Source organism: Camelina sativa, chromosome 13 (assembly GCF_000633955.1).
Source record: "Camelina sativa cultivar DH55 chromosome 13, Cs, whole genome shotgun sequence".
NCBI lineage: Eukaryota > Viridiplantae > Streptophyta > Magnoliopsida > Brassicales > Brassicaceae > Camelina > Camelina sativa.
In genome coordinates this window covers 2354300-2368905 of record NC_025697.1, presented here as the reverse complement: position 1 = coordinate 2368905, position 14606 = coordinate 2354300, and the positions used below count along the sequence as shown (strand labels likewise).

The 14606-nt window shown below is 37.6% G+C and overlaps 3 protein-coding genes and 1 non-coding gene across 8 annotated transcripts in view; 3 read left to right on the top strand and 1 right to left on the bottom strand.

The window, feature by feature from the left end:
* LOC104734617 lies at positions 316-2093 on the top strand. The gene is made up of 6 exons (XM_010454227.2): positions 316-662; positions 760-846; positions 1202-1278; positions 1409-1536; positions 1631-1767; positions 1869-2093. The coding sequence occupies exons 1-6, from the start codon at positions 474-476 to the stop codon at positions 1944-1946; spliced, it is 696 nt and encodes a 231-aa protein (XP_010452529.1). The 5' UTR covers positions 316-473; the 3' UTR covers positions 1947-2093.
* On the top strand, positions 2459-2538 carry TRNAL-UAG. Its single transcript has one exon. It is a non-coding gene; the product is annotated as a tRNA-Leu (tRNA).
* On the bottom strand, positions 2770-11983 carry LOC104734616 (exportin-7-like). Of its 3 annotated transcripts, none has more exons than XM_010454225.2 (30): positions 11794-11983; positions 11128-11194; positions 10395-10652; positions 10142-10302; positions 9908-9973; positions 9368-9485; positions 9052-9161; positions 8841-8936; positions 8472-8595; positions 8130-8197; positions 7702-7788; positions 7475-7627; positions 7296-7391; positions 7121-7180; positions 6917-7035; positions 6729-6816; positions 6210-6314; positions 6024-6128; positions 5885-5937; positions 5722-5785; positions 5492-5626; positions 5092-5204; positions 4915-5008; positions 4527-4746; positions 4296-4426; positions 4029-4175; positions 3807-3935; positions 3631-3729; positions 3461-3499; positions 2770-3352 (listed from the first exon to the last, which is right to left on the bottom strand). In XM_010454225.2, exons 2-30 carry the CDS (start codon positions 11132-11134, stop codon positions 3215-3217), a joined length of 3183 nt encoding a protein of 1060 aa, XP_010452527.1. In that variant the 5' UTR covers positions 11135-11194; positions 11794-11983; the 3' UTR covers positions 2770-3214. The 3 variants fall into 3 exon arrangements, with proteins under 3 accessions (XP_010452527.1, XP_019090240.1, XP_010452528.1); XM_019234695.1 differs by having other exon boundaries at positions 6024-6125; XM_010454226.2 differs by lacking the exon at positions 11128-11194.
* The window catches only part of LOC104734614 (dnaJ homolog subfamily C member 2-like), a 4258-nt gene continuing 1810 nt past the window's right edge, over positions 12159-14606 (top strand). Inside the window, exons 1-2 of one of the 3 annotated variants that reach the window (XM_019234696.1) lie at positions 12159-12376; positions 12969-14562. In XM_019234696.1, the coding sequence (XP_019090241.1) occupies positions 13012-14562 (1551 nt within the window). In that variant the 5' untranslated portion in view covers positions 12159-12376; positions 12969-13011. The remainder of the gene's footprint in view (positions 12377-12968; positions 14563-14606) is intronic. The other 2 variants (XM_010454223.2, XM_010454224.2) reach the window with 2 other exon arrangements.

Sequence of the window (14606 nt, the reverse complement as noted above, 5' to 3'; positions counted from 1 at the left end):
CGAACGAGATTGAAAGCAAAAAAAATAAGCGTTTGGGCGAGAAGAAGAAGAAGAAGATATGACGTGCTTCTCTTCAGCTACTACTCCCCATCGCCATCATCATCATCTTCTTCTTCCTCCTCCCTCAACTTCCAAATCCCTACTCCGATTTCCCTCTTCTTATCTCAAACCTACCCGTAATCTTCTCTTCCATGGCTCAANTTTCTTTTCTTTTCACCAATGCTTTGAACTTTTGTACATAGTCATGAGTCATGGAGTCATGACTAATAGTTAAAAAATTTTTTTTTTTTTTTTTTTTTTTTTTTTTTTTTGTTTTCTCACCTGGATTTGTTCAATTCGGTATGTATAGTCTTCGGTAGTCATTTTATGATTCTAATGGTAGATAATGATTTGTGTGTTTTGGTGGATGATGATGATGTTACAGTAACTTCTGTATAATTGAAGGATCAGAGACAGTGCAAGATTTCGTGCAGATGCAGCTTCAGGAAATCCAAGATAACATAAGGAGTAGACGCAATAAGATCTTTCTTCTCATGGAAGAAGTGAGGAGGTTACGAGTCCAGCAACGTATCAAGAATGTTAAAGCCATTAACGAGAATAGCGAGCTTGAGGTTACCGAGATGCCCGAGATCCCATCCTCCATTCCCTTTCTCCCTAATGTGGTCAGTGTTAGTTACTATTATGATTAATGTTTTCTCTTTGTTTCTGCTTTTATGTCTGTAACACTTTTTTTTCTCTGCTCTTATCTTTTTGAAACAGACGCCAAAGACTTTGAAACAACTCTACTTGACCAGTGTCGCTTTCATATCCGGAATTATCGTCTTTGGTGGTCTCATTGCACCTAATGTAAGCACAAGCTCTAGTTTTTTTTTGTTTACTGCTCCTTCTTTTGTTTGTCAAATCTCAATGCTTTTTACACGGTTTACAACTGCTCTTGGAACCCTCTACTAATCTTACGATAATCTTGGAACCCTATTGAGAGCTCTCTAAAATAGATGCGACATCAATGAAAAATATACTTACTAACTTTTTAAGTTGATGACAATCGAAATTTGTGGAGATTAGTAATTTTCTATCTGTGTGATGTATAGTTTTTAATGGTTTTGTATAGTGTTTTGTCACTGTAACTTACTGGAAGAACAGTAGCTATTCGTGGTTTTTTCTTATTCTTGAATGACAAATTTATGATTTTACATGGCAGCTGGAACTAAAGGTAGGACTTGGAGGAACCTCTTATGAAGATTTTATAAGGGGCATGCATCTACCCTTACAGTTAAGGTACAGTACTACTAGTTCAGTTGCTTGAGGACCAGTATGATTGAATATATAATCAAAACTAGTCAACTTTACTTTTCCTGAATCTGAAACAGCTACATAGAAATAATTATTTTTGGTTTATGTAATGTAGCCAGGTAGATCCGATTGTGGCATCTTTTTCTGGCGGGGCCGTCGGAGTCATTTCAACCTTGATGCTAATCGAAGTTAACAATGTTAAACAACAAGAGAAGAAGAGGTGCAAGTACTGCCTTGGGACTGGTAATTTTATTCTATACATAATGAAAGTTCTTGAGAATGCTCACTATTCAATTACAACAGCTCTTGAAATCGGTATGCGTTTACTTGATAATAGGATACTTGCCATGTGCTCGATGTTCAGCTAGTGGTGTGTGCTTCAGCATTGATCCCATAACTAAACCTAGAGCTTCAAACCGGCGTCTGCAAGTCGCGACAACAAAAAGGTGTCTTAATTGTTCCGGCGCAGGAAAGGTAAGATGTCTGAACAACTTTTTTCATATCATCTGACTTGAGTATCTACGCTACATATCTTGTCCTTGTAATGCTGAGATATGTCTTTTAATTTGAATCAGGTGATGTGTCCGACGTGTCTTTGCACTGGGATGGTCACGGCTAGTGAGCATGACCCCCGCTTTGACCCTTTCGATTAGAAAACGATGACCTCTCCTTTGAAATTTAGGGTGTTTATCTATGTATATTTGTTCTTGAAAAGGCTAAGCCAAGACTCTGAACTAAAGGGAGTCAAACCTCGTCATATACATGTTTTACTTAGTAGAGAAAGTTAGAATTTATAAACTCTTCCTCGCCAACTAAAAAAAAAAAACACTGACGATCATTGGTGGCGATAGCCATCATGATGATGGCATCATCAACTCCGGCATAGGTTGCTTGTAATCATGCCTCAAACACACCGGTATAAAAAGACTCGTCGGATATTGCCAAATGGGACAACATTGGAGAGATGATTTCACTTCCAAGCAGTTGTTTCAGCATCAGATCTTCTCCATGCTGTATTCCATGCCGTTGCAGAGATAAGAGCTTACCCTAGTGAAGAATTGATATGAAATGAATATAGGCATTATTAGTACGGTAGAAAAATTATTTTACGAATAATGCGAAGAATCATCATTATTAGTTTATATCCTTTAGTAAGGTACAACAAGACAGTTTGGCCGAGTGGTCTAAGGCGCCAGATTTAGGCTCTGGTCCGAAAGGGCGTGGGTTCAAATCCCACAGCTGTCAAATATTTTACTTTTTGTAAGTTAGGGGTCTAAACGTGAATTATATACACAATAGTGTTCTCATCGAAAGCCCTAATTTAATCCATAGAATCCTTTTTTTTTTTGGCAAACATTTAATCCATAGAATCCAAGTTAGGGAATATTCTTCTTTTCCACCTAATGGGAAGTTTACCTATGCCAATGGTACGTTTGTTTTTGAGAATGATACGAAAATCCAAGATCGCAAACATGGTTAAAAACAAAACAAATGTTGCATTTTCCTCCAGCTTTGCTTACCATCACAATCAAATACAAAGAATATGTGATCAGTTACGCCCCAACAATTGCCAAAAGTACAACCCTAGATTTTCAATGCTTTACATCAACTTTGTTATGGAGCTGACAAAGATTTTTGTTTGTTATGAGACAAAATAACTCATAACGTTGAAAATGAATAAGCCACTAGCGAGAAACCACCAAATAGTATAAGCTACGTAATTTTGTTTTCCTTCATTACCATTTCTTCTGAGAGAATCAAACTGTACAGTACCACAATCTATCGACTACTTTTTCCCCCATTTGCAAAACCTGAATTTTTTTTTTTTTTCAAGTAAGAGGGAACTTCTAGTTCACTGTGTCATGTGGGTCTTTCTGATGAGACCCTAATGTAGTAGAGACTGTGGCTCGTGGAAGCAATTCTATTTAACGCGGAACTCGTGTCTGAAAAGGGTCAAGTTCTGAGTGAACTTGTCTCTGTTCTTCGAATCTACCCCCCTTGATATGTCTGTCATAAGACTGTCAAAGCAGGTAGAGAGTCGCTGGTGTTGATCCACGGGCTGCACAATTTGAAAATAAGTCTCAATGCCTTAAAGGTATACTCAAAATGCAACACTCAGGGAAAAAATGGTAAACAACAAAAAAATATAAGAATTTTGGATCATCACCTGTGATGAGAGGATCTTAGCTTTCAGATCAGAGAAAATCTGGTGAAAGCAATTGGAATGAGTTAGATGAATAAACAACAAATCTCATTCTGAACAGAAAACTGCACAAGAGCGATAAAATATATATTACACATACCTGCTCAGAGCGATAAAATATACATTACACATACCTGCTCACTTATAAGAATCAAGCTTAACATTGGCCTGCTGAGACTCCACTGATTGCCACAATCCTCGAATAGAACTATTTCAAACAGTGTCTTCAATATCTGCAAGTAAGAGCAAATTTATTAAAAGGTATTGTGTTGCATCTACTAAAGAGAGATCGAGGAGTGTAATGAGTTACCTCGGGAAACAAACTCGGGCAGTCTGCAATGTGCTGTGCCAAACGAATAGAAGCGGGAGAAGTAGGTGCCTCACCCATTGTGATGTTATTGAAATAATATGAAGCAAGATTGTCGACAGCTATTGCACACTGAAACGATAATAGATATTGCTCCAAGGAATATATTTAGAAATTTAAAAATTTCTTGATAAATGGGTCTAACATTTTCTACACAATTCTCACCTGTGATGAAATACTTGTGTCCAAACCCTTGAGTCCAGATTCAAGGGAACCTACGAGATGCATAAAGGTGGCAGTATCTAGTTTCAATATGAAGGTAATGTGACTGGCACACAAAACCTCGACGAAACCAAAGTATGCCTTTGTAAGCTGAAGGATGAAAGGAAGAGAATAAAGATTTGAGATTTCATATCGACAAAGAAAGAATTCATAGTACACATCAGTTAATGAAAACTATTTAAAAATTCAGAGATGCAGTGCCACACATACCTTGCGATATGCTAATATATCAGCCAAGGGTATTGCTAAGGTCATCTTCAACGCGATATCAAGAGCATCCGCAAGAGCCCGATCGCCATAGAGTTCAAACACACCAAAGTTGCAATAATTTCCAGAGAGCGCTGCCCATTAAATGATGATTAAGTACCATAACATAATAAGAAACTAAACAACGAATGATTAACTCTCATTGGTTCTATAATGTCAAAATTATGTTCTAACCTCTTGACAGAATTGTCAGTGAAACCCAGATCCCCTTGTATTTGTAGGCATATATATCCGCCACATTTGGAAGAGCTAAAATCCTTGAACCATAAGCCACAATCAATTTACTGACTTCCCGGAAAAGCAGGATGCCATTTGGAGAAGAAGAATCAAAGGTAAGGCGCTGGGTTTTGTTATGCACTAACTCAGCCATGAACTTCAACAATGGGGTCGTAACCTACATCAACAAGCCAAGAAGAGAAGATGAGATAAAGAAGGCACTAATGGGAGATCCCTCTCAAAAGAAGTGGCATATGTGTAGGGTCAGTGATCGATTAGAATCAGGTTATTACTAGGTCACTGATCTTTCATACAACCACATGGAGCAGAGTGCATAACTAAATACCTCTGGTGTGTCGAACCAATGTGAGATCCCTCTCAAAAGAAGTGGCATATGTGCAGGATAGAGCCAGTCAAACAAAAGACCATAACTCCTCCGGCTGAAGTCAAATGAGAAAACTTCAATAAATCATAAGATTGGAACACGTCTATAGATGTCAAAGTAACAAGATGAAGCCAAGACCTGCTAGTAGCCATAGCAATTCCTCTCAAATCCCTCATCAATCCGATCACAGCAAACTTCACAGCATCAGTGCGAAACATAGAATCTGGTGTTGATTCCAGGGTGCGGAAAACCTAGAATGATTAAATGAAAACGTGGTTTACTGGCTAAACCAACATTCTGTCGGAACTACAACATTAACTTTAGAATATGGAACTACACAAACAACACGACCACCATGTGAAATGCATATAAGATATTGTTGACAGGATATCAAACTATGCCTAGAACATTTAATAGGGTAACGTTTCTGCAATTTCATCTCTTCTATCGTGCAAAACATCCAAGCACATCATCAAAGAGAGAACAGTGAACATTACGCATTGCAAAGTTAAGATGCTGAAAGAAAATGAAGTATAACCTGCAGAAGAGGTTCCATAGAAGTCTTGAACTTTATTGAGCTATCCTCCATGAAAATCAACCAGCCAATAGTGTAGTAAAATGTTGTTCTGCTGCGAGAGCATCTATACTCTTCTAAGAATGGAAACTGCTCCCTCTGGAATTAGTAAATTCACATACTGAGATTATAGATTGTGATCAATTACAGTGTACAACGATGTCCACAATAGAGAATACTTGAAGAAGACTTACAGTGTGATTAGAAATAATAAAGGTCACGGTGTCCAGCTTCAAAAGAAGCTTCCCGGTCATGTATCTGCACGAGAACACAAAACAAAAACAAACAAAAATAAATACAAAAAAATGCATATGAACTAATATAAACATCGACTTGTTCAGGTTATAACAGTGTTACCCAGATGCCAACTCCAGAAACAAACTTAGCGTGTGACCAATGACTTCTTCACTCTAAAGATACAAAAGACAGATTGTTTGGAAAATAGGTGACTTTTATGTTTAGAGCAAGTTACAAAAAGAAAAGAACAGAAGCTTACCACTGTATAACATTTTAAGTTTGTAGCAATCTTGCCAACAATCACGTTCAACAGAACTAGATGATCATGCAGTCCAAGAAGTTCTTTCAATCTGGCATACAACTGCTGAGACAGAATGGGAGTATCAGAAACATACATAGATCAGATAAAAGTATACAAGAAAAAAGAAAACAACTTTGCATTTACTTTTGATGAATGCATGGCCTGATCGCCAACGTAAGACTTTCGGAAATTCTGGAAGAAGGTTAGAATGGCACGATCAAGCCTTTGTTTACTTTTTTCACCATATCTCTGCAGAAACAATGTTATTTGATTAATTTACAGATGAGATTAAAGTAGTGAACTCATCTGGGAGAAAATACAACCTAACATGTGGGCCACAGGATTGTTGAAACTTCAAACGTTATCACAATATACTATGCAGTTCACACATAACATTGAACTCAAAACTATTACTGAAACCACTCTACGTTAATAAGTGGCTGTACAAGCTTATGCCCACATAGCTGAATATTTCAGCTGTATCATACAGATGTAATACCTACACAAATCGTACCATACATCAATTGGAAGAACAACCTTCTAACTTCAATCTTCATGGCTACATCCAATTATCACCCAATAGTGGAACTCATCGAAAGAGATTATCCACAAATACTTTCTGTTTGAATTTATTTAATTGCTTGCATCATACAGATGTAATACCTGTCTATGGAGTCCACTGTCCATAACATTTACTAGCCGCAAAACACGAGCGGAGAGTTCTGCATCAAGCACCTCTTGCGTCTCCACACTGCAAAATATGTTTAACTTCCATTTCAATGTTCATATATTGTTTTGTTCTTCAAAAAGACCTAAATGCAAAGAAACCCTAAAATATGATAGCAACTTACCTGCAACCGCTGCACTGCTTTATTTTAACAACAGCGGCAACAATATGAACAACCCATGACAGTTTTGCTTCAATAAATGCTAGTTCCGAATTGTCAGAAAACTGTAGTTGCCCTCTTTCCTGTTACAAAGTCACTCAGCTCAAGATTAACAAGACACATTAGAGAATCAACGGAAAAACAAACACATAGAACAGTTGGCTTTACCGTATATGATTGCAGAAGAGGTTCCATTGTGTTTATTATATATGTACCAGCTCTTTCATACTGCATGATAAGAATCTCAGATACAGTTCAATTGTATAAAGATACAAATAATCAAACGAAATATGTGAGCAAAACTAGGGTATACTGTATGACACACATGAAGGAAAAGACTAACCTGAAATCTGCAAAGGTAAGGAAAGCAATCAAGCTCATCCTGCAGGACTTCAACTTTATCCAAAGGATGATCGGTCTGATCATCGAGGACGCTAGCCTGGAATGGGGATTTCAAATAGGAATTAAAGATAAATTACAAATTACTACTGCAATTCCTCGAGAATATGTGGTGTTATATACCTGGACGGAGTTGAATCTGGAGATGATAAAACCCTCAGTAATTTTAGGTACAAATTCATCAAGTAGACTTGGTGAATCACCCTTTAAGTATGGGACAGATGCTACTAATCTAGACCACATTCCAAGGAGGTAGTACACGCTGCTGCTGGCCCACTGTGTGAAAAAAGAAAGTCAAGCATTTCGAAAACTAGATACCATCTCAGCTAACATTAACTTGCGAAAATAACCTGCCATGACTGGAGAGATTTAAGTGTAAACTCCGCCACCGACTGTATCCACTCACCATAACCGTCCATCTTCACAAGCTCTGAAAGCTGCAGATTAATTCATTTATGCTATTACATAATGTCTGAACTTATCAGCCATACAGACCATTAAACCTTGTCCAAATGATATCCACCCTAAAAAAATACCATGACGTACTGAAGTCTAAAGTACATATAGAATCACCTTTTTCTTTTTTTTTGACCTCAACATATAGCATCACTATTTACAAATAGTTAAGACTGTGTAACTGTCACATAAAGAAAATAGAAACAAGTGTGTATTTACTCAAGTATATGGCCTCATAACATAATTTTTGAAGCTACCGAACAATCAAAATTCTACAAAAAGTAAGGTGTAAACTAGAAAGGCATCTAATCGAGACATTTACCTGATAATTCAACCTGAAACGCCCAAGTAGACGGCAGAATACGTGGTAATTATCATGATCAGCAAGACCTGATCCACAAAAGCAATTGGTGTAGACAAACCCGGATCAGCGAGATATTTTAGTTTAAAGAAAGATCAATGAGGTGTTAAGTTTGCAATAAAACACATATTGTACGTAACATGTTAACAGACAGTCTGTTACAGACTGCATAAGTGAAAGGCTGGAATTTCAGCCATGAAGAGCTAAAACTGTAAATGAAAAAGTTGCATACAATGCAACACCGTAAAAGTAAATATTTATAGTTTCTATAGGAAAGTCCCGCAGTATAATACATCAACATACCATTTCCACTTTGAAGAATTTCTCTGGTTCCCGTCATCAAATGAGCTAAAAACTTAGAGCGTGTAGCATCACTTGTGAACAGAGACCGCCTCACAGAAGCCAATCGCACCAAGCACTCAAGTGCCTAGAAGTTAAAACAGAGGAACATTAATAAATAACAAAAAGTTAGTTACCTATAACTACCTATTGAGTCCAAAGTGTATATGAAATAAATCACATCCTCAAAGACATTACTGCAATTAAAACATCTCTTCTCACAATAAGGGTGAACAAAACTTAACATTAAAAATTTACATTCTTTGATGAAAAAGACGCCATTTTGTTTGTTCTCTTCGAGAACTTGGAAAAAATAAAAGTATATGGACATACCTCTTTCGAAAGTGGTGACTCCGTACTACCATAATAATCGAAAAATATCTGCAACGTGGAAGAATCCTCCAATACTGACCTCCAGGAAGTTGGAATCTAAAAATTATAAGTAATATTAGAAGTTATAACACCCTGTTAAAACGAGTACAGAAATACATAGGTGCTAAGCATTAAAAAAGAAGTTAAAGATAGAAAAATATCAATGTTCTACCTGGACTGTACCAAACTCCTCTGTGCTTTCATCAATTGAAGTTCCGACAAAGTCAAATGATACACACCTCAGTGCAAGAGAAAGCGCCAATTCTTGTAAACGACCAGCAGCTGGTTAAAAGAAAATCTCTGACTCGTTAATAAAGAAAATTTACACGTCTATGCCTAGACCAACAGATAGAAATCGACAAAGATAGCAAATACTTAACGATTACAAAACATTCCAAAAGCATGAATTTTTAAGCTGGAATGTACAATTTTTCATACTTGACATGAAGGAATGTAAGGGAAAGGCTGAGAAAGATGACTCATATTACCATCATTTTTCAGATAGCTTAATGACGTCAAAGCTATTCGAAATACTTGAAATAAGGATTGATCCCTAAAGTTGCATGCAACCCTCCGGTGATGTGTAGAAGGCAATCCTGGGTTAGGCTAAGAATTAAGAAAAGAATAGATGCAGAAATGTCAATAAGCGTTTCAAATAAACAAAAAAAAAAAAGACGAAACCCGATAAATTGAAGCACAGTAGAAAAGTATAAAGCTAGAAATCAATACCCTCCACAAACAAAACAGCCATCTTATATCTTAAGTTCTTCTAATGAAAAAATAAGGGAATCGTGGAAACGGACAAGTATTTATATACAGCACAAACCTCTTGTTTGTATCGAGTAAAGACTCATACTCTAAATCAAAAAGAAACAAAGAGATGAGGCACCTCAAGGCTAATATAAGAAACCATGACTCTATAGCAATGAGCAATTCATGCAAAGAAACTCAAACTTAAAAGTGAGTCAATCCAGCCATTGTTAAGACATTTATATGACATGGAAAATCAACCACAATACATCACTAACCTGATTCATCTCCTGCACAAGTTGATCCAAAATTCTTAAACCAATAGCATAGTGATCCGAAGAACCCTATTCAAATAAACTTAAGTAAGCAACATAATAAACAAACCCTTGTAAAGAATATCTGAAATTTCCACAAAAGTATCATCTACATGGGTATCTGAGATAAAAAAATGTCCACAAAGCACGAGAAACCATGGAAAAAGAGTAACTATATTCCCCAAGAAGATGCCCCACCTGTTCCAAGAAGTTTGTACATTCCTTGACCACATCACGGAATCTATCATCATCTAACCATCCAAACTTTGTGAGCCGGCAAAGCAATTGAATGAGCGAAGCAATCACAAATGATTGCATCTTCGGTCCTCTTGTAGCCAAATAGTTCACAATATACGCCCCTAAAAAAATGGAAAACCAAGAACAAGTAAGATATTAACGGCCAGAAAGAGATATTTCTATTAGTTTTGTTAGGATGGTATAAGAAGTTTACTGATGTCAAGGCGAAGATTCAGCGGAAGGGTATGATCAGTCACTTGCTTCAACAAACTCGAGCTAGCGAGCATTAGGGAATAGGGTTTTGATGAATTGTCGAGAATGTATTGACATTGCGATATATAATCCGTATTCACAGAAAAGCATCTCAGACTATTTTCAGCGTGAGCCCTCTCAGCTGAATCCTGTGAGTTGTATAATCTCTCGCACATCGCCTCAAGTTGCGCCAAGCTCTCCATTGGTAACAAAGCAGAATCTGACCAAAAAGGTAGAAAACCATAGATACCACTACCGTCTTAAGAAGAATATTTCGACAAAATTTCAGTTTTATTACAAAGCATTCTGATCTTAGAACTGTTAAAGTGGCAACAAAAGAAGGGAACGAATCATTACAATAATATTTTCCCAGAAAGCCTTCACTATTTTTCAATCAAAATATCTAGAACTGGATTGAAACTTTAACATCACAATAAGTCAAACAAGTAGCAAGAGAAAAAAGCAAATGATAAATTTTTATAAACGGAACAATGAATGAAACACCAAGATCCAGACAGAGATGGAACAATGTTAACAATGACAAAAAGTGCTGTATCAGTTAAAAACGGCCACCATAAGTAGCTACCTGTATATATCATTTAGATCTCATACAACAAAGAGCGCAAGATTTATAGAGTACACAAGTAGTAATAGAAAAATACGAAATAGCCTAATGGCAGAGATAAGTTCCTAACTCTGCATGATGGAAAAGGTATTGAAGCTGTGTATCACCTAACTCCAGCTCAGTACTCGGGTTGATTTCTGTTTAAAAGGTGGAAAATCAAACTTCAGTTGCCAAACCACCCATGTAAATACTCACACTAGCCATAAAAAAACTCCGGACTTACTTAAGGATGAAAAGCTACTACTCTACATGAGACACAAGCCACACATTATCAAATGCTACTAAAAGCTTGGTAAGCTAACTCCAGTAGAAAGGAACACGAAACCAAAAATACTTGGAAATTATTTAAGCGTAGACTTTGCAGTACCAATCCTCTCTACAGCTAAATCCTATCTGATTTTATGAAAGCGCTCGGAAAAAATGTGCTGATGAAACAATAAACTAAGTATGTGAACAATATCTTTGGTACACTGAACCATCGATTCACTACCGTGCTCACAAGAATCCACAGATTAAAAAAAAAAAAGAAACGGCAACAGTACGGAGAAATGTGAGCAAATAGAAAACCTAGATTTCGTATTTCAACAATCTCCTAATCATTTCGCGGAAACAAACAAGAAGAAGATTTATCATCGATCTTCACAACTTCACGAATCACAAGACTGAGAACAAATAAANAAAAAAAAAAAAAAAAAAAAAAAAAAGCAACGATGTGAGAAACTAAGGTTTGGCTTACCAGAGATTGAGCTGGTAGCAACTCAGATTTGTTATCCGATGATTTTTTTTTTCCGGCAAGCTAAAAAATATCTCGATCAAGCCCCCAAGCGTCGATGGTTACAACGAAGAAGACGAAGAGAGACGTGCAGTCTGATCAGGCGATGACAGCGTTTTGACGCCGAAGAAAGAGCATTTGCCGATTATATAAAAAAAAAAAACTTCTTTTTTGGTTTAGATGCTCTCGCTCCCCTCAACCCCCTCTCTGGCTCTCGAGATGTTTCCATATGGGCCAAATCCGAAACTGGGCCTAGGCCCAATAAAAATCAGGCTTAAAAGGAAATAAGGGTTGGCTTTGTATGGAGAAGTATAAAATCAAAAAGCGTGTGTCAAAACAGGTTTAGTAAACTTCCCCCAGTTTTAAAGCTAAAACTTCTTGCGAGTCTTTCTTTCCCCTTCTCTTCCTCTTTTTCATTGAGCTGCCGCCGCCGTTTCCTCCTGAACTTATTGAACTCTCGTTTTCGTCGTTTCTTTACGACTTACGAGAACTTCGGAGGAGAAACTCACGGCAGACTAAATCTAAGCGACGGCTAGCTCAGTATCTGGTAAGAAACCTGCTTGTTGTTTTTTCTCTCTTTTGAGTAGGGTTCGATTCGAGTTTTTGAGATCGCTTTAAGAATATCTCGCTTTGTTTTTATTTGTGTTTTAAGAGGTAAACCCTAAAAAGACGAAATCTGAGGGCTTTTTTGATGTTTATTGTTTGTGTTAAGTAGGAATACTAAAACTAGGGTTTAGGAGCTATCTCATGAGTTATTATTGATTGTTTGTTGACTCGCTTCTGTTTCAACCTCCGTTGAGCAAGTTTCAGAGGATGTTGTAAATACGTATTTACTGCTTGTGGTTTTTATTTTATAAACTTTGTGAATAACCTGAGATCTTGCGGATTAATTGGATTTACAAAACTGTTCTCTTGGTGTTATTGCTTGACTCTGTTTTGCTTGGTGTTATACCTGGGATTGTAAAAGTGTTTTAAATTGGACCTTGAAACTACTTCTAAGTGGATCTTAAATAGTAAAAGTTTCTATCTTCATATATAAGTTTGTATCTTTTGTATATATGTCTGCTTCTGAATAAACTGTACTTGTGTATACTACTGACTAAGGAGTTTTGTGGCATTAATTTGATTCTTTGTGACAGGAACAAACATTGGTGGATTTGAAGCTTTGACGCATATTTCATCATGCAGAGTTGGGGAATTAACTCTGCTATTAAGCTACTTACATACTCCAGTGAGCTTGCGGATGGAAAAGCTCTCTATGTTTCTTCCAATTGTCATCCTGTGAAGGCTGTAAACCGTGAACCTGCTGGTCATGCCTTCCATTCTGCTGCTCTCAAATTGCGTGGTTGTGCTAAGGAAGCCACTGGCAAGAATGAAGATACGGATAAGAAAGTCCCAAAGGAGAAGGATAGTGAATATATTCCTTCCTATGACTCGCACAACAACAAAGGAAAGAAGAAATCGGGGAAGCAACAACATGATCACTATGCTTTGTTGGGTTTGGGAAATCTAAGATATCTTGCAACGGAGGATCAGATTAGAAAAAGCTATCGCGAAGCTGCGCTGAAGCATCACCCTGATAAACTTGCTACTCTACTTCTTGCTGAGGATACGGAAGAAGCAAAACAAGCCAAAAAGGATGAGATTGAATCTCACTTCAAGTTGATACAGGAAGCATATGAGATTTTGATGGACTCAACAAAAAGAAGAATATTTGACTCTACGGATGAGTTTGATGACGAAGTCCCATCTGATTGTGCTCCGAAAGACTTTTTCAAGGTTTTTGGTCCAGCTTTTAAGAGAAATGCAAGGTGGTCGACTAATCCGCGTGTACCAGATTTGGGAGATGAAAATACACCACTTAAAGAGGTTGATAGCTTCTACAGTTGGTGGTACTCTTTTAAGAGCTGGAGAGAGTTTCCTGAAGAAGAGGAGCATGATATTGAGCAAGCAGAATCCCGTGAGGAGAAGAGGTGGATGGAGAGAGAGAATACCAAAAAATCTCAGAAGGCTAGAAAGGAGGAACATGCTCGGATTAGGGTTCTTGTTGACAATGCATATAAAAAAGACATAAGAATATTGAAGAGAAAGGAGGAAGAGAAGGCAATGAAGCTTGAGAAGAAGGAAGCAAAAATTATGGCCAAGAGGAAGCTGGAAGAAGAGGCTGCTGCTTCTATTGAAGAAGAGAGAAGGCGAAAAGAAGAAGAAGCAAAACGTGCAGCAGAGGCTGCTCAGCTGCACAAGAGAACCAAGGAAAAAGAGAAGAAGCTTCTGCGCAAAGAACGAAGTCGGCTCAGAACTCTCTCAGCACCTGTTCTGTCCGAGCATCTGCTTGGTATCTCCGTTGAACATGTAGAAGATCTATGCATGTCACTTAACACCGAGCAGTTGCGAAAGCTGTGTGACAAGATGGAAAACAAGGAAGGACTGGCTCTGGCAAAGGTGATCAAGAATGGGGACTGCAGTGATGATGATGAAGCAGAGAGTAAAGAAGAAGAAGTTGTAGTAGCTGTTAAGCAGAATGGTCATATAGAAGCCAAAGTAGAAACCAATGGTCATGTAGAAGCCAAAGTAGATACGGCTACTCATCAGAAGAAAGAGAAACCATGGAGCAAGGAAGAGATTGACATGCTGAGGAAAGGAACAACTAAGTTCCCTAAAGGAACATCTCAGAGATGGGAAGTCATATCAGAGTACATTGGTACAGGAAGATCTGTGGAGGAAATTCTCAAGGCAACTAAAACTGTACTTCTCCAGAAACCTGATTCGGCTAAAGC

What these genes read in the sequence shown, in the direction of transcription:
- LOC104734617 (XM_010454227.2), top strand. Translation starts at nt 474, where the DNA reads ATGCAGCTTCAGGAAATCCAAGATAACATAAGGAGTAGACGCAATAAG. An exon ending in TTCCCTTTCTCCCTAATGTG is followed by an intron (nt 663 to 759) that starts GTCAGTGTTAGT and finishes TTTTTGAAACAG; the next exon opens with ACGCCAAAGACTTTGAAACA. An exon ending in CATCTACCCTTACAGTTAAG is followed by an intron (nt 1,279 to 1,408) that starts GTACAGTACTAC and finishes TATGTAATGTAG; the next exon opens with CCAGGTAGATCCGATTGTGG.
- LOC104734616 (XM_010454225.2), bottom strand. An exon ending in CCAGATTCAACTCCGTCCAG is followed by an intron (nt 7,392 to 7,474) that starts GTATATAACACC and finishes TCCCCATTCCAG; the next exon opens with GCTAGCGTCCTCGATGATCA. An exon ending in ATATATTAGCATATCGCAAG is followed by an intron (nt 4,176 to 4,295) that starts GTATGTGTGGCA and finishes TTCATCCTTCAG; the next exon opens with CTTACAAAGGCATACTTTGG.